Here is a 22767-nt window from a genome sequence, read left to right as displayed (position 1 = left end):
TGACTAACCCTTAGCCTCAGCGATCCCAGTACCTACACATCCGCCATGCCATAGATTTCGCCTTACATCGGACAATATGTATTAAGGTATCTAGTGGACTTGGGCCACCAGATACACTGGATGTAAACCCCCTGGGTAAGTACACGGACACTTCTAAAGTGACCTCTTCGACATTAGTGTACTGATAAATGTCCAGTATATGAGCACCGTACACCGTGTATGACCTGACCCGCAGTTAACTTTTCCGCCTAGATGACCACACATTCTAACCTGTGCTTTTGATAAAGTGGAGATGTTTACAATGTTGAAACACTCCGTCACTATGGTAATATCGGACGTATTTTAAATTTTTGACACAGAACGGGTTATTTCCCGAACATGGTCAAGATTGGGTGATTACTGTAGCTTTAGTCAGGGATCGCCACGCTAAGGGCCGTTCTTAGTGAAGGAGGTATCTCTCACACACGTACTAGAGATCGTGTAACACACGTTCGTCACTTGTGTAGGCCTGGATCCGGCTTTGTGCTTATCACTTCTGCGTAGGCTCTGCTCGTTGGTATATGGAAGTTACATTCCCCGATATTATTTAACATAATGACAACCACATACCGTTTCGAAGGTTTTTTTCCCAGTTGTGTGTTTTCTTTCGTACATTAGAACGAGGCTGTAGCCTGGTACCCTCCCCTTCGCCGTATTGCCTTACGCAACCTGGACTTAACTGACCAATGGGGGCGATGTTTGTGCACTTTAACGGCATGAATGAAAAGAATGGACATGCCCCGCAAACCAGTTGTGATGGTCTGATTGGTTAGTTAATTTGAGATTACGTGAAATGCCAAATGGTGTGGATAAAGTTAGCTAGCGTCACCTAAGGTCATGGACAAGCTCAAACGGGCGTTTGGGGATGTTTGGCAACCAAAATGTTATTACATATTTGGCAAAAACACACTTGTAGTTCAAGGACAGCTGGATAATCGCAATTACCGTGGAATTTCTACAGAATGGTAATGAGTATTCTTGCAAGGAACGTCAGATACTTGGTTTTGCTCTTACATTTGAACCCGGTATGTATTTGTATGTATTTTAATGACTCATGTGCATAACACTCGATGGCTGAGTTGAGCCTAACTCAAAGACCTTATTGTGTGTAATGAATGTGATATAAACAAACTATACACGGGTGAAATGGCATCCGGGGACTCATGTCCTATAGTCATATCAACAAGTGTATTGTTGTTGTCGTAGTGTCACGTTCATGGTTGGCCATATTGTATACATTGTTATGATTTTATTTCTGAGAAAAATACAAAGTATTGTTCAGTCATATAGATGTATAAAAATACATTCAATCTGATTTTATCCGATTCTTTTTCGGTATGTTGTAGGACAGATGTTTAAGAAAGAAACAAGCGTGAAAGATAATTCTTAGCAAAGGGCGAACCACATGCGATGGCTGAGAATGGTACAACGCATAATAACAGGGAGATACAACATGCCGATAATCACAACCGCCATAATGACGTCTTGGAGCACGAGGAGGTCATGCGCAATGGCCATATGCAAATCGCCATTAAACAGGAGTCCAAGTACAGTAGTTACTCCTCGGAGGATTCAGAAGATTCCCCCTTAGATTTTTCGTGTAAGAAAAGAAAGTTCGATGAGCATGATACCTCTGGAAGAGAGTCTATTCCGTCTTCTTCATCAAATGCTGATTCTTCGAGTTTGGCAGACGACAGGAAATCTTCCGATCCAGAAGATGGGATGTTTTTTAATGGGATGTTACACAATCGGGATTTATTAGACAAGCAGATTGAACCGGGGGAAATCAAGCACCCCATAGAGAGATGCTCTCCAGGAACCACCTCGGGATTGGCAGGTATGATGTCTAAAATTCATGCAGGCTTCATGTCCCCAACACATCTTCTAGGGGGAGTGTTTCCTAACAGCTTGGTGGACCCAAGGGTACCACAACAAAATGGTTCTAGACCGTTCAAGGCTTACCCGAAGGATCCTCTTTCACTTTCAATGGGTGCATATGGCCTCTCCAATGGCTTGTCTCCCTTTCACGGAATCGATGGAAGTATGTTACAGGCATTGAACATAACTGGGGAAGAGTTTATGGAAATGTACAAAAAACAATTACAATCATTGAGAGACAGAGATCATAACGGTAGTAATGGGGGAAACTATTCTGAGTCAACATCAAAATCGTCCACACATGCCAGTCTCCCATCATCATCAGTCATTAACACAAACAATAGTAGTTTTTCGAACGGCAGCATGAACAGTAGCCCCACCATTGGTAATTCCCCACCGTCGTTTCCAGTGCCTAGTTCAAGTGTTAATATGGAAATAACGGCAACGGGTAGGAAACGACCCAAAACCTTGCCCGAGGAGCAGAAAGATGAAGCTTACTGGGAAAGGAGAAGAAAGAACAACGATGCAGCAAAGAGGTCACGGGATGCAAGGAGAGCAAAAGAGGATCAGATTGCAATCAGAGCAGCATTGTTGGAACAGGAAAATCTTAAACTTCGTGTAGAAGTTGCAGCTCTAAAAACTGAAACTGCAAAGCTCAGGTGTATGTTATATAACAGCTAAAATTCCTGGATTGATAAAAAATCCTCCCTTCTGTGTAGCTTGTTTTAAATCATGCAAATTGATCTACCTCAATCTTTTTTACTCAGGTTAAGTTTATACAGATGAGAGCAACTCAGGTATGTAAATAAATGTTTTTTATTTACAAAATTACGAAATGATATAAGAAAATAATGAAAATATTGTTGTCAGAAATGCTGAATTTTATATCACATACTCATATCCGTGATTATCGTCATTAGTGATTGGCAGCTTCCCGTTCATTGCAAGCTACTACTACAGCAGTTTGTTGAACGTTATAGCCTCCCTCCAGTTGGTCTCTAAGGACAGGAGGTATAGTTAACTACTGTTTTATTCACTACTGTTCACCACACACATTTATATTGTTAATATAATGACCAGTTTTTATATCCATTCACTTGATGATGACTGTTCATGTGCATTGTAATGGTTTCTTGGACAAAAGTAACATTGATGTTTACGTAATATGCATAGCATTAATATGTAATTTCAACAGGTAAATTCTTTCAGGTTTAAGTGTAATGTAGATTTGTGATTCGACCTGATCAATCGTTCACTGAGTAGGCTTTGACCACGTAGATACTCTATTTACTGTATATCCTATGATGCGTAGCATTCACTCCAACATGGCGAGTCACGTGTTATACAAGGAGTGTCGCTAGTCATTAACTTTGTATGAGGCGCGTGGTGGCATCGATGGGGGATCTTTGTTGGCACTAATGTATCATTTGAAGTTTTTTTTTCTAATTAACGAAAACGAAGTTTAACGTAAGGCAACCTATTGAATATTAAACGTGAATGATTGTATGAGACATTTGGTAATCTCATTGATTTTATTACACTTAGTAAATATAAATAATTTCTTTATTTGAACTATCATTTGTTCCTTAAAATGTTTAATAAATTTGTAGATCTATCGAATAAAACACGAGCATAAGACGTATAAATGCATCGTGGGCGGTTTGTAGGGGGGTCCATATTCTAGTGTGGTGTGTGTTATTGAATAGGACATCTTGTATATTTTACAACTTTAAATTCATTTGCAAAGCGGGTCGAAGAGTAAAAATGATAATATAAGTGGCGAACCAGTGAATATATATCGACAGTTCATACGAGAGAGAGCGAGTGTGAGTGTTGAATTACTGCATATTTATGTTATCTATCTATAAAATGCAAGCAAAGTGCTAACATAGAGTTTAATGAATTAGAATGAAAAGGATATGCATGCAAAGTGCTAGATGTTGTTGTGAAAGTTTTCATTAATGTTATAACAAGCTACCTCAGCTGAAAATAATGCATCGTATTGTATGACGGAGATGACGGGTAAACTTCTCAAGCTGTGGTATTCTACGTATACATATATATATATACTCTATATAACAGATATCAAATGTAACTCCAAACCATTGCAAATGATCGAATAATGCCGAATGGTTATATATTGATCTTTGAACTCTACATAAGTTAAGTTTAACATGTATCAACGTGATAATTATCATCTACCTCTTATGATGCATGTTATTTCTCAATGTTTCTATTTATGTATTTTGTCTTGTCAATATGTATACACGTGTATTCCTATTTTTAGATTACATCACAAAGAATGACTTGCTTCAGTCCCAAGTGTTACCATAAGTTCATGTTTACAATTCACTGCTAGCTTTTTCAGTTATGATATTTTTATGGAGTCTTAAATTTCTTTTTCTTTTATTATCGAAATTATTTTCAGTGCTTGGGTTTTTCAATAATACTTAAACATTGTTGTTGTTGTCTTTGAAGATTTTTAAAAGCATATATAGATCAAAAGATGCGTTACATGAAATACAAATTTCAAATTTGTCGCAGTTCAGCTGTTTAATCAATAACAGTTAAAAAAGTAATTTTCACATTATTATGCTATGTTAATGTACTCATTAGACCTCATTCATTCGGCAGCTGATAGAATACTGTCATATAACGTCAAGGTAGACAATCATATTCTCCTATCAATGGGACCCTTCATTGATGTTGGAATAATATAGCTGTGGGTATATAATAGTTTTGATAAACAAATAATTGAAAAACTGTTGCAAGTACAATCTATATTGAACAAATCAAAGTCCAAGGTAATGTGTCATGTCGTTGTCTATAAATTCCTGTATAATTTAGTGTGTTTTCTTATATATATTATATATATAATTTTTTGTTAAGTATTTCTGTAAACATTTTGATGAAACTATCAGAATTTGACATTTTTAATCTTCTACCTCGTCCATGTTTATGTCATCAAGTTGTGTGTGCGAGCGCGCGTGTGTGAAGGTGTGTGTGTGTGTGATTTTTTTTTATGTTTCATATTATATACACACTAAACGTGGTCTTGACCACACGTTCGATGGTACGGGTTTTCTTCACAGGGATACTATAAAAGTATAGATATTCCCAACTGATGACCTTATTTGTATCTCACAAACGTCAAATATTTTTTTAAGTTTAAATAAACTTCTTTTCTTTATATTTTGTGTTCACATCTGACCGAATTTCTCCGACTCTCTACCGAGCAAAAGTTCAACGGGGTGTGCTGGACAGAAAAGTTCATGAACCAAAATGGAGGATGGTTAAACATACGTAGTGATGATATTCGATGTTCGCAGGTCACAGGTTACACCTTTGCACCATAAATCGACGTGGCTAGCCGGGGTAGCTAGTTTCACTGCAACTTGTAATTTGAATGGGCGGCCTTTGTATGAAAGGTCACGCAGTTGTATGTGCCGGTTGTCCGAGGGCTGACCCGTCCTTACAACACACGCTAGCGAGTTACACTAACGCATCATGCAATATGCCTCGCCCGACTTGTCCATCCATCTATCACAGCTGTAGTTCGGAAAGAGAGAGATAATTTACTTTTGCTGCATGGGTTAGGTGCGTTACTTATCGTGCATGCTGAATGTTGGCAAGTATCCAGCGGAAAATCGATAGCAGCGGTCAGCCCAGCTACCCAGTGAAATAGAAGTGAGTCCTTAGCATTTTCTCACTGACCAACACCATTTCTCGACCGTATTGATATTATTTTGTCGGATATTGATTTAGATTGTTGACGTGGGATCGCAATATCAAGACATTTTGGTACATATATAGGCAAGGCGTCTTCTCTCATTAATTCCTTTGTTATTACGTCGATATCGAAATATGTATGTGTGTTAATATAGCACCATGACGATGTTTTAAAATTTTGATTAAAAAGGAAACCGTTGAAATACGTTTGCGACTGATTTACAAAAAGATTTATTACTTAATAAATGGTAAATACTTCTTGAAATTAAAATTGAAATAAAAAAGATTGATAAATTATGAAAAAAAACTGCATATCTTTGTTCTTATGATACTGGATTTAGCGACACTAAAAAATACTCACACAGTGCATGAACTATGAGTAATTAATTATATTATAATTTTGGTAAAAAATGAAAGAGAGCGTCATTTACTTTATATATATATATATGACAATTCAAAACAAGAAAATTTAAAGAAATGCGTTCGTGATATTGGATTTCTTTGACTACAATCATTGACACTTATATTTACAGTTGTCTAACGTTGAAATTTAGACGTGCACTTATTTATTTGACTTTTAGCTTAATATGGTACACACACGTAAGTGTTCAATTTTACTCTTTTTTGTTTATATTTGTTATTTTTTTGCATCAAGATTTTGATGTTTTTATGTTGAAAGGAATCATTTACCTTATAAATTAACTGCATTGTTAAACAGGTAAATTGTTTCTGATGCGATAATTGAATCAAATATATTTGAAATAACGATTAATGATTTGAAATCGTATTAAAAGCAAAAATAAAAAAAGCAAAATTCTTGTATTTTTAAGGATCTCGTTCTATTATTTTAATATATATTTCTTTTGATAAAATACCACATCCAAATAATATAATATGTCGTTCCTTTGCTAAGACATGTGTTATATTAATTAGTTTTAGATCAGCATTATTTTTAAAGTATCCACTTCTTTAAACATGTGACTATTGTTGTTGTACTATATTGTATATATATTGAAGGGAGAAGTCGATCATAAGTTTGTAAAACGTACAGACCAATCCCTTTGACATGTTATTTTGTCAATAAAATATGTTTAAACTCACCTAAAACTAAACAAGAACGTAGGTGATCATATTGGTTTACATTTACAAATTCCACGTAATTTTTGTGTCCGGTGATAAATTTTAATATATTAACCGTTATACACGCGTATCCATCACACGACATACAAATCGTTATTTCTACTATCTAAATTTGTTAAACTGAAACAATCCACTGTATATGATATTACTAATTTAACGGCCTGTTTTTTGGGTTGTTTTTTTTTTTTACATATTGTAATTCTTTTCCATAAAACAAAATTATAATGTTCTATTTGAAAAATCATTTTAAAAAATGCTAGTATTGAATGATTGATCATAGAATCATATTTCGTAACTTAGTAAAATTACATTGATTGATACTCTTTTAAAACAAAACAGAATGTTGAATCCTAAATCAAAACTAATTTGCTTTATAAGTTTTTTTAAACTTGATATATCAGTATTGTACAAACACGATATATGTACATGATATTATCATATTGGTGTTATATAGCATGTATATAATAAAATGTATTTCTACTTGGATACCGATTAAGTGTATAACATAATATCATTGACGTCAAATTGCATATGATAAAGTATTTTACAATATCAAGAAACATGGGCACGACAACTAGACAAATTAAGTAGTAACAATTCATTGGAATGAACCTAATGTGAATTTTGATTAATTTTCCTTTGACTAAGGTAAACATGCTTCACGGCATAGTTAAAAGTTATCCATATTTTGAGAAAATCGTGTTTCCTATCTCATTTTCCAGAAATCCATCGATAGATTCATTCTAAGTCTTTTTTATAACATTAAGCTAAACATCGTTTGGTAAAAATCGAGTGAGCAAATCAGATTTCTTTGTAGGATAACCCTGCCTTATACATATCAGTGTCAAAGAGATGGTTTATATTTAGGGATAAGTTGAAAAGTATTTATAACTTGTTGTTGTCTTTCACAATCCTTTCAGCCTTACATAGTTCTCTGTTGATCCGAATGTTATTTATCTTCGGTATTACTATCTTTTCCGAAAATATTCATTGCTTTAGGGGACATCTATCAATATAAACCTACATACAGATATGAAGGTAGGCCGATATATCTTTCCGCGAAACTGACCGTAAAACAGGTCATTAAGTAAGATCCGAAAAACACGAGAAGGCAGGTGCCCAGTATATCAGGCCGTTACGCCAGGCCATGTGGACATTTGCCCAAACAAACCAGGTCAATCAAAACGCTTTCTTATATGTGCCTTAAGGTCACAACGGTCAGATATGCGTTCGGCTGAGATTCGGGTCACCAGGCTCCGGCCACTGGTCAAGTGGTCACGATATTTGATGTTGTTAAGCCGAAATGACATCAATCAATGGCCCGTTGGATATCGTGTAATGCATATTGCATACCTTTAGGGTAAGTTAGTCAGAAATATTGTTGGAGACTAACAAGGATGTTAACTCTCCAGTACAAGATTCGCGAATTTTTTAGGTACACATATTTTAGAAAAATACAATTCTCATCTGTAACCTGTTGTCTTACAATACCAGCCCTACTTTTTTCATTTTGTAGTCTTGTTGTTATCAGTGTCAGACTTGTGTTGGTTATGCCAACAAGAAATATATCAAATAAGAACAAAACACCGTGTTCTTTAAAAAATGGTTGTTCATAATTGTCAAAGAACACCTAGACCGGAAGACAGCAATTTAATATCATACCATTGTTACTCTAATTGCTTCTGTGTTTAGATAAAAAACAATTTTTTAATAAAATTGAAATCAACAAAAGCAGCACACAGTACAGATTGTTCAACAATCTCAATGGTCGGTAAAAGCTGTCATTTTCGCTGTTGTAACATCTAATTAAGTCATTTACTTTTATTTTATAAATTCTAGAACTTTTACCTTCCCCGAGAAATATGGTAAGACGGCTCAAACTCTTTCCATTAAAATTTTTGATTTTGTTTCTGGGATAATTCTCTTCTTTAATTTTGAGTAAAGAAAACGCCAAGAAAGTCACGGAATAGTTTACAACACGATATTGGTGCCAATAGTCCTCCCTATATATGGTTATATATTATTTGTCTGTCATATTAATGAAAGCAATTTTGCTAACATTAGAATTCTTCTAAGTAAGTTGCTAACGTATACACATACGTATATTGGCACGTATATGGAAGGGAACCTTTCTTAATTTTTAGAAAGCGTTATAATTTTATGGTTGTTTACCAATGACAAGCAAACACTGATAAGACTTTGTACCAGGAGAGAATTACAGTTAACGCTCACACTTGGGGGTGTATATAAACCCTATGACACTGGCTTCATGACTACCTACTACACGTGCACTATATGCTGAATCGCAGCTCAGGTGTATATAATGAACTTATGTTATGGAGGCACATAGCGAGCAACTGAATATTATATCATTTATTCTACATCTGACGATGGATCACGACAGCACGTAATCACATGACTTTCGATATATGTTATATGCGCTCCAGGCTCGTTGACAAACGTTTCGTCCTTCCGTCAATAACAATTCTGTTGACGTATTACTTTCTTGACTATAAAATAGTTCTATTCAGAGATAAAGAAAGACCCTTGCCTTCTCAGTCAGGCATAAGAAAAATAAAATAAGACTCAGCAAGTGAATTACATGTTCTTTTGTACATATCGTCCAATTTGAGTCATCATAATTAAGGTACAGTGACGCGCCATAAGTCTTTCAATTTTTTTTACTTATTGTTATTGATGATTTATTGTTTACCTTTCCAACCTTTTTACGTAAATTTTCTTGACGTCGTTAAGGGATTCTGAGAATATTTGGCCATTTCGTACAATAATATCCATAGCTTCATTTAATTTTCCGTTGTTTGTTTTAGGATTAATACAAAATTATCTACACTGCTAGTTTCCACTTGACACCATTTTCCTATATACGGTTACCAACATGACGTCAAAATGGCATCCCAATCTTCGCATGTTGCACATAAATTATGATTTCCCGGGTAATACACAACCAAAAACAATGGAAATAATATGAGATGAAGCAGGAATCAATTGTACACAATTTCATTAAAAATGAGCCATGAACGAAGTCAGAAACGTTCATTGAAAAAGGTTAAAAATACAAAGAATATATAGTAAAATAATAAAACTTGAAAGACTTATGAGACGTCACTGTATGAAAAAGTGATAGAACTGAGAATGCATCATCCAATGACAAGTAATACATGTAAAAATTATAGAAAATTCAATATTATCAAGAAATCAAAAGAGCAAAGAAGTTTTAGTGAACTGCGGACCAGGAAAGAATAATAACCTGTTAGGCCCCAACACACACAAACGTTTAAGGTTCATTAGAAATGTCTGCACAGCACCAGCAAAACGTTTTGTATGGTCGTTTATATGTGTCGAAACTAAATAGCGATGACTACATTTTGCCACTACAAACGCAGTCTTTTTGCATCAACAAGAAAAAAGACCTTACATGAAATAGCAAAACCAGGAAGTAGTTATTCCGCGTCAAGGATCGACATAACGACAGTGCTAAGCAATACGAAATATGTTGGGACACTAAACAGCGACTTTATGTAGTCAAAATTTCGATTAACGTTTTGACAGTTCTTCGTTGTGTTGCAATGCAAGAGTGACGATAAGCGGAGCAAAGATAAAATAGTAACGTACGAAATGGCAAGTATTAACCACTGTACTGTACTCATGCAATACATATCTATACATCATAAATCTGTATTAATGTTTTGTTATTTGAACTTCAATATGAAACAATTTCAGAAAATAGCCAAAATTCCTGAAGTATTTAGAAATGTATGCTCGCTCGCATATTCATTTCAGTATACGTGTATGTTACCAGCTTATTTTTAAGACCTCTATTACATACAAAGTAAATACTGGTACTTACAATATCCTGGTTCAGTGGATTTTCCCTCGCATTCAAACATTTCACTAATTTGACCCGAGATGTTTAATTATCAATTTCGTGCAATTGAAAGGTTGTATTTCTTGCCACTGGATTTCTTTTTGATAATTTCGATAAAAAGAAAAAACAAACTCTTTGTTTTCTCACCTTACATGTCTTTGAACATTCTGCAAAACGTTTTATATAAATCGATATAACGAGCAAACAATGTCTTATATTGTACCTTGTGGAAAAATTATCGATGTTATAATCCTGATGTTACAAAAAGCTCATTTAATCTCATTTTATCATTTTATATTTTCATTGCAATATCTCTACTGAATACATTTTAACATATCTATCTGTTTCAATTTTCATTGCAATATCTCTACTGAATACATTTTAACATATCTATCAGTTTCATTTTTCATTGCAATATCTCTACTGAATACATTTTAACATATCTATCTGTTTCAATTTTCATTGCAATATCTCTACTGAATACATTTTAACATATCTATCTGTTTCAATTTTCATTGCAATATCTCTACTGAATACATTTTAACATAATAGTTTTCATTGTAAAAGATTTGGTGAATACAATTTAACATATCTATCAGTTTCATTTTTCATTGTAATATATGTAGTGAATACATTTTTGCAGACAAACATAAATGTGGTCAGGTACAAGGCAGTATAGGTATAAAACTATAAATAGTGTGTTCGCCATCAATATATCCGGTAAGAGTCTATTTATGTGTAAATAATACCGATAACTGTTTGACATGTGTTACAGATCGTTATACTGAAATTTCTATTTCATAAGAATACTAACTATTATATACATATTAAATATCTTATCTATGTATTCATCATCTGTTGATAGTAATAGACACTACAGGTGGACTTTTAGTACACGATGTTTGTTGATTGAATAGTGTAATGGAGGAAACAGCTGGATCACTGGTTCAACGTTATCTAAGTTTGTATTAGAAGACTTCATTAATTTGTTTCCTTTTGTACAATTATCCAAATGATTGTTCATAAAAATTTGATCACTTTTCTTTATTTCTTGTATCACTCACTGAAGCCACATCTTAGTTGAGGTGCATCCTTGCATGCCATTATTGAGTGACCGCCTCATTTATGTCACTCGTCCAATTAGAAGACTTCGTATACATTATAGATTGACCCCCTCATCTATGTCACTCGTCCAATTAGAAGACTTCGTAGTCAACAACAAAAAATCAGTGAAAAGTAAATATACAAGTATAAAAAGCATACTGTCATAACTGATTACATAATTAATGTATACATTGGTGATGTGGTGTGTGTGATATAGCATTACCACATTGGTAGTGTATATTAGAATAATTTTATGCTGTTCGGCGTATATTGAGTGAGATTTTCTTATATCACAAACGGTTAGCAATACTATAAGACGTTTTGATGACTACACTGTCAGCTTTATGAGACAAATGATAGGGTTTTTTTGGAACATTTTCTTCAGGTTGGTAATGTCAATAGAATAGAAGTACTTATAGCACAACCAGTAGAAGATTAGAGTGTGACGTTTCGATGACTACACGGTCACCTTCATTAGCCATATGACCAGTGTGGATCGTTCTAACACTGACCTATGTAGTGTACGGCTGCACTATAATATTATGTACACTGAGGTCGAAAATAGTGTGACGAGATGGTAAACATATATACACCAGATGAAAACAATGTACTGTAGTCAATTCGGCTACGCTTTGTTTAACACTTGGTCATAAATGTGGTATGATGCTCTTACGATCATTATCCCCTGTAAAAATGAATAATATTACTATAATTGTAAACCACTATCTTGTATTTGGGCTGCTATACAGCTATGTAGAGCATCAAAGATAATAAATCGCATTAGAAAGATATAACACTACTGATATAATAAGTCGCATTAAAGTTGAATAATGCTACCACAATAATTAACCTCTGTACAGCGACATAATACTACAATAATTTACCTCCGTACAGCGACACAATACTACAATAATTAAGCTGTATACAGCGACACAATACTACAATAATTTGCCTCTGTACAGCGACACAATACTACAATAATTAACCTGTATACAGCGACACAATACTACAATAATTTGCCTCTGTACAGCGACATAATACTATACAGCGACATAATACTACAATAATTTACCTCTGTACAGCGACATAATACTACAATAATTAACCTGTATACAGCGACATAATACTACAATGATTTACCTCTGTATAGCGACACAATACTACAATAATTTACCTCTGTACAGCGACATAATACTACAATAATTTACCTCTGTACGGCGACACAATACTACAATAAGTAACCTGTATACAGCGACATAATACTACAAAAATTTACCTCTGTACAGCGACATAATACTACAATAATTTACCTCTGTACAGCGACATAATACTACAATAATTTACCTCTGTACAGCGACATAATACTACAATAATTAACCTGTATACAGCGACACAATACTACAATAATTTACCTCTGTACAGTGACATAATACTACAATAATTTACCTCTGTACAGCGACATAATACTACAATAATTTACCTCTGTACAGCGACATAATACTACAATAATTAACCTGTATACAGCGACACAATACTACAATAATTTACCTCTGTACAGCGACATAATACTACAATAATTTACCTCTGTACAGCGACACAATACTACAATAATTTACCTCTGTACAGCGACACAATACTACAATAATTTACCTCTGTACAGCGACATAATACTACAATAATTTACCTCTGTACAGCGACATAATACTACAATAATTTACCTCTGTACAGCGACACAATACTACAATAATTTACCTCTGTACAGCGACACAATACTACAATAATTTACCTCTGTACAGCGACATAATACTACAATAATTTACCTCTGTACAGCAACATAATACTACAATAATTAACCTGTATACAGCGACACAATACTACAATAATTTACCTCCGTACAGCGACATAATACTACCTCTGTACAGCGACACAATACCTCTGTACAGCGACACAATACTACAATAATTAACCTCTGTACAGCGACACAATACTACAATAATTTTACCTCTGTACAGCAACATAATACTACAATAATTAACCTCTGTACAGCGACATAATACTACAATAATTAACCTGTATACAGCGACACAATACTACAATAATTTACCTCTGTACAGCGACATAATACTACAATAATTTACCTCTGTACAGCGACATAATACTACAATAATTAACCGGTATACAGCGACACAATACTACAATAATTTACCTCTGTACAGCGACATAATACTACAATAATTAACCTGTATACAGTACCTGTACAGCGACACAATACTACAATACAGCGACACAATACTACAATAATTTACCTCTGTACAGCGACATAATACTACAATAATTTACCTCTGTACAGCGACATAATACTACAATAATTTACCTCTGTACAGCGACATAATACTACAATAATTTACCTCTGTACAGCGACATAATACTACAATAATTAACCTGTATACAGCGACACAATACTACAATAATTTACCTCTGTACAGCGACATAATACTACAATAATTAACCTGTATACAGCGACACAATACTACAATAATTTACCTCTGTACAGCGACATAATACTACAATAATTTACCTCTGTACAGCGACATAATACTACAATAATTTACCTCTGTACAGCGACACAATACTACAATAATTTACCTCTGTACAGCGACACAATACTACAATAATTTACCTCTGTACAGCGACATAATACTACAATAATTAACCTGTATACAGCGACACAATACTACAATAATTAACCTCTGTACAGCGACATAATACTACCTCTGTACAGCGACACAATACTACAATAATTTACCTCTGTACAGCGACACAATACTACAATAATTTACCTCTGTACAGCGACACAATACTACAATAATTAACCTGTATACAGCGACATAATACTACAATAATTTACCTCTGTACAGCGACATAATACTACAATAATTTACCTCTGTACAGCGACATAATACTACAATAATTTACCTCTGTACAGCGACACAATACTACAATAATTAACCTGTATACAGCGACATAATACTACAATAATTTACCTCTGTACAGCGACACAATACTACAATAATTTACCTCTGTACAGCGACACAATACTACAATAATTTACCTCTGTACAGCGACATAATACTACAATAATTTACCTCCGTACAGCGACATAATACTGCAATAATTTACCTCTGTACAGCGACATGATACTACAATAATTTACCTCTGTACAGCGACACAATACTACAATAATTTACCTCTGTACAGCAACATAATACTACAATAATTAACCGGTATACAGCGACACAATACTACAATAATTAACCTGTATACAGCGACATAATACTGCAATAATTAACCGGTATACAGCGACACAATACTACAATAATCAACCTGTATACAGCGACATAATACCACAATAATTAACCTCTGTACAGCGACACAATACTACAATAATTTACCTCTGTACAGCGACACAATACTACAATAATTTACCTCTGTACAGCGACACAATACTACAATAATTTACCTCTGTACAGCGACACAATACTACAATAATTTACCTCTGTACAGCGACATAATACTACAATAATTTACCTCTGTACAGCGACATAATACTACAATAATTTACCTCTGTACAGCGACAAGATACTACAATAATTAACTACAGCGACACAATACTACAATAATTTACCTCTGTACAGCGACATAATACTACAATAATTTACCTCTGTACAGCGACACAATACTACAATAATTTACCTCTGTACAGCGACACAATACTACAATAATTTACCTCTGTACAGCGACACAATACTACAATAATTTACCTCTGTACAGCGACATAATACTACAATAATTTACCTCTGTACAGCGACACAATACTACAATAATTTACCTCTGTACAGCGACACAATACTACAATAATTTACCTCTGTACAGCGACATAATACTACAATAATTTACCTCTGTACAGCGACATAATACTACAATAATTAACCTGTATACAGCGACACAATACTACAATAATTTACCTAGTTACAGCGACACAATACTACAATAATTAACCTGTATACAGCGACACAATACTACAATAATTTACCTCTGTACAGCGACATAATACTACAATAATTTACCTCTGTACAGCGACACAATACTACAATAATTTACCTCTGTACAGCGACATAATACTACAATAATTTACCTCTGTACAGCGACATAATTACAATAATTAACCTCTGTACAGCGACACAATACTACAATAATTTACCTCTGTACAGCGACATAATACCTCTGTACAGCGACACAATACTTACCTCTGTACAGCGACACAATACTACAATAATTTACCTCTGTACAGCGACATAATACTACAATAATTTACCTCTGTACAGCGACATAATACTACAATAATTTACCTCTGTACAGCGACACAATACTACAATAATTTACCTCTGTACAGCGACATAATACTACAATAATTTACCTCTGTACAGCGACACAATACTACAATAATTTACCTCTGTACAGCGACATAATACTACAATAATTTACCTCTGTACAGCGACACAATACTACAATAATTTACCTCTGTACAGCGACATAATACTACAATAATTTACCTCTGTACAGCGACATAATACTACAATAATTTACCTCTGTACAGCGACATAATACTACAATAATTTACCTCTGTACAGCGACATAATACTACAATAATTTACCTCTGTACAGCGACACAATACTACAATAATTAACCTCTGTACAGCGACATAATACTACAATAATTTACCTCTGTACAGCGACACACAATAATACTACAATAATTACACCTCTGTACAGCAGCGACACAATACTACAATAATTTACCTCTTTACAGCGACATAATACTACAATAATTAACCTGTATACAGCGACACAATACTACAATTACAGCGACATAATACTACAATAATTAACCTGTATACAGCGACATAATACTACAATAATTTACCTCTGTACAGCGACACAATACTACAATAATTTACCTCTGTACAGCAACATAATACTACAATAATTAACCTCTGTACAGCGACATAATACTACAATAATTTACCTCTGTACAGCGACACAATACTACAATAATTAACCTCTGTACAGCGACACAATACTACAATAATTTACCTCTGTACAGCGACACAATACTACAATAATTTACCTCTGTACAGCGACACAATACTACAATAATTTACCTCTGTACAGCGACACAATACTACAATAATTTACCTCTGTACAGCGACACAATACTACAATAATTTGCCTCTGTACAGCGACATAATACTACAATAATTTACCTCTGTACAGCAACATAATACTACAATAATTAACCTGTATACAGCGACACAATACTACAATAATTTACCTCCGTACAGCGACATAATACTACCTCTGTACAGCGACACAATACTACAATAATTAACCGGTATACAGCGACACAATACTACAATAATTTACCTCCGTACAGCGACATAATACTACAATAATTTACCTCTGTACAGCGACATAATACTACCTCTGTACAGCAACATAATACTACAATAATTAACCTCTGTACAGTGACATAATACTACAATAATTTACCTCTGTACAGCAACATAATACTACAATAATTAACCGGTATACAGCGACACAATACTACAATAATTTACCTCTGTACAGCGACACAATACTACAATAATTAACCTCTGTACAGCAACATAATACTACAATAATTAACCGGTATACAGCGACACAATACTACAAAAATTAACCTGTATACAGCGACGTAATACTACAATAATTTACCTCCGTACAGCGACATAATACTACAATAATCAACCTGTATACAGCGACATAATACTACAATAATTTACCTCTGTACAGCGACACAATACTACAATAATTAACCTGTATACAGCGACATAATACTACAATAATTTACCTCTGTACAGCGACATAATACTACAATAATTTACCTCTGTACAGCGACACAATACTACAAAAATTAACCTGTATACAGCGACATAATACTACTACAATAGTTAACTTATGTTGAGTTGTATAATACTACTGCGATAATTATCCTCTTCAACGTGAATTTTCATCCTTTTCCAGTAAAAGTTTTGGTGAGCAACCCTGTGGAAAGATGGGGATACAATTTTTTTTCGAATTTTGCGACAACAAGAGGTCCAAGAGACATGCATCGCTCTCCTTGCTATTTCAGCAATTCAGCCATTTAACAAAGATTCGAAATATGCCAATAAAACTTCTGAAATAATTTTCTTATTGGGTCCTGGTCTTGTGGCTAAACAGAAGGCAGATTCGCCATTCACATAGATTTCTCCATACCCAACTTGGACAATATCCTTGTGCAGAAGGGTTTTTAAGAACTTACATTTCCCCTATTGGGAACATCTCTTATGTCAGAATCCTGACTGATACAAAATTAGGTTCCTTTCAACTAGATATGCTTTACACCAAATCGAGATAGCATTAAGAAATTCCCACAATAATCATAATCCAAACTCAAATTCAATGAAACTAGAGCAACCACTCGGTCTGAAAAAGATGTAAGTTCTTAACGATTGAATACACGTTTAAAATTATATTACAAGTCATATTGAATATTTACTTTAAGATGTGAGGGTGGTACTAAGTTTGAAAGACAAAATAATTTTCAAAAGAGTTAATTTGAGTTGTTTCTTCCTATAATTATCGCCACATTTGTATTTCACAAATAATGATATAGAACATTATCGTATTGTTTATCAAAATGACATCAAATGCATGTAGTAGAAAATATAAATTTTAGTATGTAAGTTTTTCAACATTATTTTATATGGGTTTTAGTTGTCATGGCGACCAATAGTTTCGAACAGTGATTTTAATGTTTAAACATTCCTTCTTTATTACTGATAATTAATTGCAGTGTAAATACAATGTACAGACAGAAGGATATAGGGGATCAAAAAGACATTGGTCAGAATATTTATAAAGGTACTAAATGGTTGTATATTTCGTTACTATTTCCATGCGTTTGCTTTCGGGCAAGAGTTGTAAGATTTAAAATCATACTATTAACAAAGTTATAACACTTTTAGAGAAAAAATCATAAAGATTATCAGTTTTAAACTAACACTGGTGGACATTCGCTGTTGTGTCTAACACCATTCGCTGTTTTGACTGGAGATTGCCAAATTCATCGCGTTTCGGAACCTCATTTTAACCTGCCGCTTTGTTAGAATTCTGAATTTTGAATTTGCATTGTTCACGCTATGAAAAAGATAATTATATTACATAGTGTTGGTTTAGTCCTATTTTGTTCAATTGTTTCAAATAAAATGATTTTGCAAACGTTTAGATATTATGTTTGAAATAAAGTGCACAACTTTTAACAGATATTTAATGTTATATTTTTTCTATCTGTAATGAAATGAAAATCTAACCATTAAGTCCCTTTAACATATTACTTAAAATGTGAACCAACACATTACTAAAAATGTGAACCAACATATTACTAAAAATGTGAACTAACATATTACTTAATATGTGAACCAACATATTACTTAAAATGTGAACCAACATATTACTAAAAATGTGAACCAACACATTACTAAAAATGTGAACCAACATATTACTAAAAATGTGAACTAACATAAAATGCGAACCAACATTTACTTAATATGTGAACCAACATATTACTTAAAATGTGAACCAACATATTACTAAAAATGTGAACCAACACATTACTTGAAATGTGAACCAACATATTACTAAAAATGTGAACTAACATATTACTTAATATGTGAACCAACATATTACTAAAAATGTGAACCAACATATTACTAAAAATGTGAACCAACACATTACTAAAAATGTGAACTAACATATTACTTAATATGTGAACCAACATATTACTAAAAATGTGAACCAACATATTACTAAAAATGTGAACCAACATATTACTAAAAATGTGAACCAACATATTACTTGAAATGTGAACCAACATATTACTAAAAATGTGAACCAACATATTACTTAATATGTGAACCAACATATTACTTAAAATGTGAACTAACATATTACTTAATATGTGAACCAACATATTACTAAAAATGTGAACCAACATATTACTAAAAATGCGAACCAACATATTACTAAAAATGTGAACCAACATATTACTAAAAATGTGAACCAACACATTACTTGAAATGTGAACCAACATATTACTAAAAATGTGAACCAACATATTACTAAAAATGTGAACCAACATATTACTAAAAATGAGAACCAACATATTACTAAAAATGTGAACCAACATATTACTAAAAATGTGAACCAACATATTACTAAAAATGTGAACCAACATATTACTAAAAATGTGAACCAACATATTACTTAAAATGTGAACCAACATATTACTAAAAATGTGAACTAACTAAAAATGTGAACCAACATATTACTAAAATGTGAACCAACATATTACTTAAAATGTGAACCAACATATTACTAAAAATGTGAACCAACATATTTCTTAAAATGCGAACCAACATATTACTAAAAATGTGAACCAACATATTACTAAAAATGTGAACCAACATATTACTTGAAATGTGAACCAACATATTACTAAAAATGTGAACCAACATATTACTAAAAATGTGAACCAACACATTATTAACCAACATATTACTAAAAATGTGAACCAACACATTACTAAAAATGTGAACCAACATATTACTAAAAATGTGAACCAACACATTACTTAAAATGTGAACCAACATACTACTAAAAATGTGAACCAACACATTACTTAAAATGTGAACCAACATACTACTAAAAATGTGAACCAACATATTACTAAAAATGTGAACCAACATATTACTTAAAATGTGAACTAACATATTACTTAAAATGTGAACCAACATATTACTAAAAATGTGAACCAACATATTACTTAAAATGTGAATCAACATATTACTTAAAATGTGAACTAACATATTACTTAAAATGTGAACCAACATATTACTTAAAACGTGAACTAACATATTACTAAAAACGTGAACCAACATATTTCAGAAAATGTGAATCAACACATTACTAAAAATGTGAACCAACATATTACTAAAAATGAGAACCAACATATTACTTAAAACGTGAACCAACAATTAACGAACATTGCTTATTGAAATCAGTTTCTTATCAAAATGGTAAGATACCTTCACAATTCTATCAATACATTGTCTTTCATAGTAATGAAATTGTCGTTAAAACCATGATGTTCCAAAATAATTGACTTTTGCAAATTGCAGGTAGATTGTGACACCTCCTAGCAGTTTATCAACACATAATTTAGATGAAATTATTATGAATTTGCATAATACACCATATAGATAAATACTGAGTGCCAAAATAAGCTAAGAATTTGCATGCTCAGATGTCACAGAATGACTTGGATGTTCCAGTGTCATTACACCTGTCCACGAGTTCTTTTGTTGTACAAGAGGTTAGCGATTTGAGAAAATTATAAACAATAGCAACCTGTTGTACACTAATGAACATTTTAATCAATGTTTCATCCTTTAATAGATGAAGGTGTGAATAAAATGATAATGTAATGTTGTATCACATAAGTAATACTAAACAGCTATTGACAGAATTTATTTATGTAGCTGATATCTTTTTATTCTTAGTTTTTAATTTTTCTTAAAACAGTTGCAAAATCTGTTCATGATATGTTCTTGTACATAGACATTTTTGGTCCATTTGACGATGGGGTTTACAACCACAGCCTAATTACTCATAGGACTAATCATTTTCAAATGCATCTTAACCGCCATCCTCTTGTTTTTATTAGTTGTGTAGGTCACTTCACTTAAACAGCAAGTTGTGTTTAGAGAGGAACAATGAAAAGAAATGTTACCTTTCAGACTAGATCAAGGTCGGTATCATCAGGGATCTTAATAAGTCATGGGTCACTTGCCACTTTTTCAGGTTATATCAAGCAACGCTAAACACCTTGCAATCGTGTGTCACGCCCCTTTTATTATCTAGAAGAAGGATCTTTACTCTTTCTGATGAATGTCATTATGAACCGATCCTTATAATTTTGTCCTTTCCAATTAAATGTAAGATTAAATTCGTACTTAGTGTGAATTCATCATATGCTTATCAAATTTGCGTCAAATATCTCTGACATAAATTAATAGATTAGTAAGTAAGTTTCCAGTTATATGAGAAAAATTAACTGAAAATGAAGTTACTTCAAAGGGCAAATATAGAAACTTTTTTTTTCTGAAAAGATACAATACCCTCAGTCAGTATGTCATTAATTACAATCAGATAAAACAAAACTGCATTAGGTTTGATTGCAAGAAAACACTAGAAAGAAACACGTGTATCCGGTTTCGGATTTCATTTATTTATAACAAATTTTATTGCGAAATTGCACAAAAGGGTTGGGCATAAGGCATGACCTATAAAAGTGGTTTCATTGGATCCAGTTACAGTGTATTATTTTGATGAAATTTGAAAACACAAATAATGAAAACATCAATTCAACTGATTAGAAACAACAGACATACAAACTCCGTCAACTCAAATTAAATACCAAATATTACGCATTCATACAACTCTTTCGACTAAAGGAATTGTTACAAACATTTACACAACTTTAGCATTCACCCTCAGCATTATTAGTGACTGAGAGAGAGAGGGGGGGATGTATTTGTATTGCATTAAGTTTTCAATTAATCTATTAGTAAATGAAATTTGAATGTAATGAAAGTATAATAATGGCCTTCGGATGGATAAAAGATTAGTCATTATCATTAGAAGACAAAGCATAATTACTAGAAGTAAGTAAATCAACATTTGAATATCCAATACGATTAGAAATATAATTTCTGTAGTGCCTAAAGGTACTGGGGTCAAACTGTTATCACGTTGACTAGGGTTAACTTGTATATTAATGAATGATGTAA

The 22767-nt window shown here is 33.2% G+C and overlaps 1 protein-coding gene across 1 annotated transcript; it reads left to right on the top strand.

Moving 5' to 3' along the window:
* Positions 1-1016: 1016 nt before the first annotated feature.
* Positions 1017-2675, top strand: LOC132556710 (uncharacterized). The gene is made up of 2 exons (XM_060221146.1): positions 1017-1064; positions 1386-2675. Exon 2 carries the CDS (start codon positions 1450-1452, stop codon positions 2596-2598), a length of 1149 nt encoding a protein of 382 aa, XP_060077129.1. The 5' UTR covers positions 1017-1064; positions 1386-1449; the 3' UTR covers positions 2599-2675.
* Positions 2676-22767: the final 20092 nt, after the last annotated feature.

The sequence above is a fragment of the Ylistrum balloti genome, unplaced genomic scaffold (genome assembly GCF_031769215.1).
Source record: "Ylistrum balloti isolate Yb309-2 unplaced genomic scaffold, AGI_CSIRO_Ybal_v1 Utg370584, whole genome shotgun sequence".
In the NCBI taxonomy this organism is placed as follows: domain Eukaryota; kingdom Metazoa; phylum Mollusca; class Bivalvia; order Pectinida; family Pectinidae; genus Ylistrum; species Ylistrum balloti.
Note: the sequence above shows the minus strand (reverse complement) of the source record. Positions and strands in the feature narration are given on the sequence as shown.

Coding starts and splice junctions, on each gene's coding strand:
- LOC132556710 (XM_060221146.1), top strand. CDS start 1,450: ATGGCTGAGAATGGTACAACGCATAATAACAGGGAGATACAACATGCC.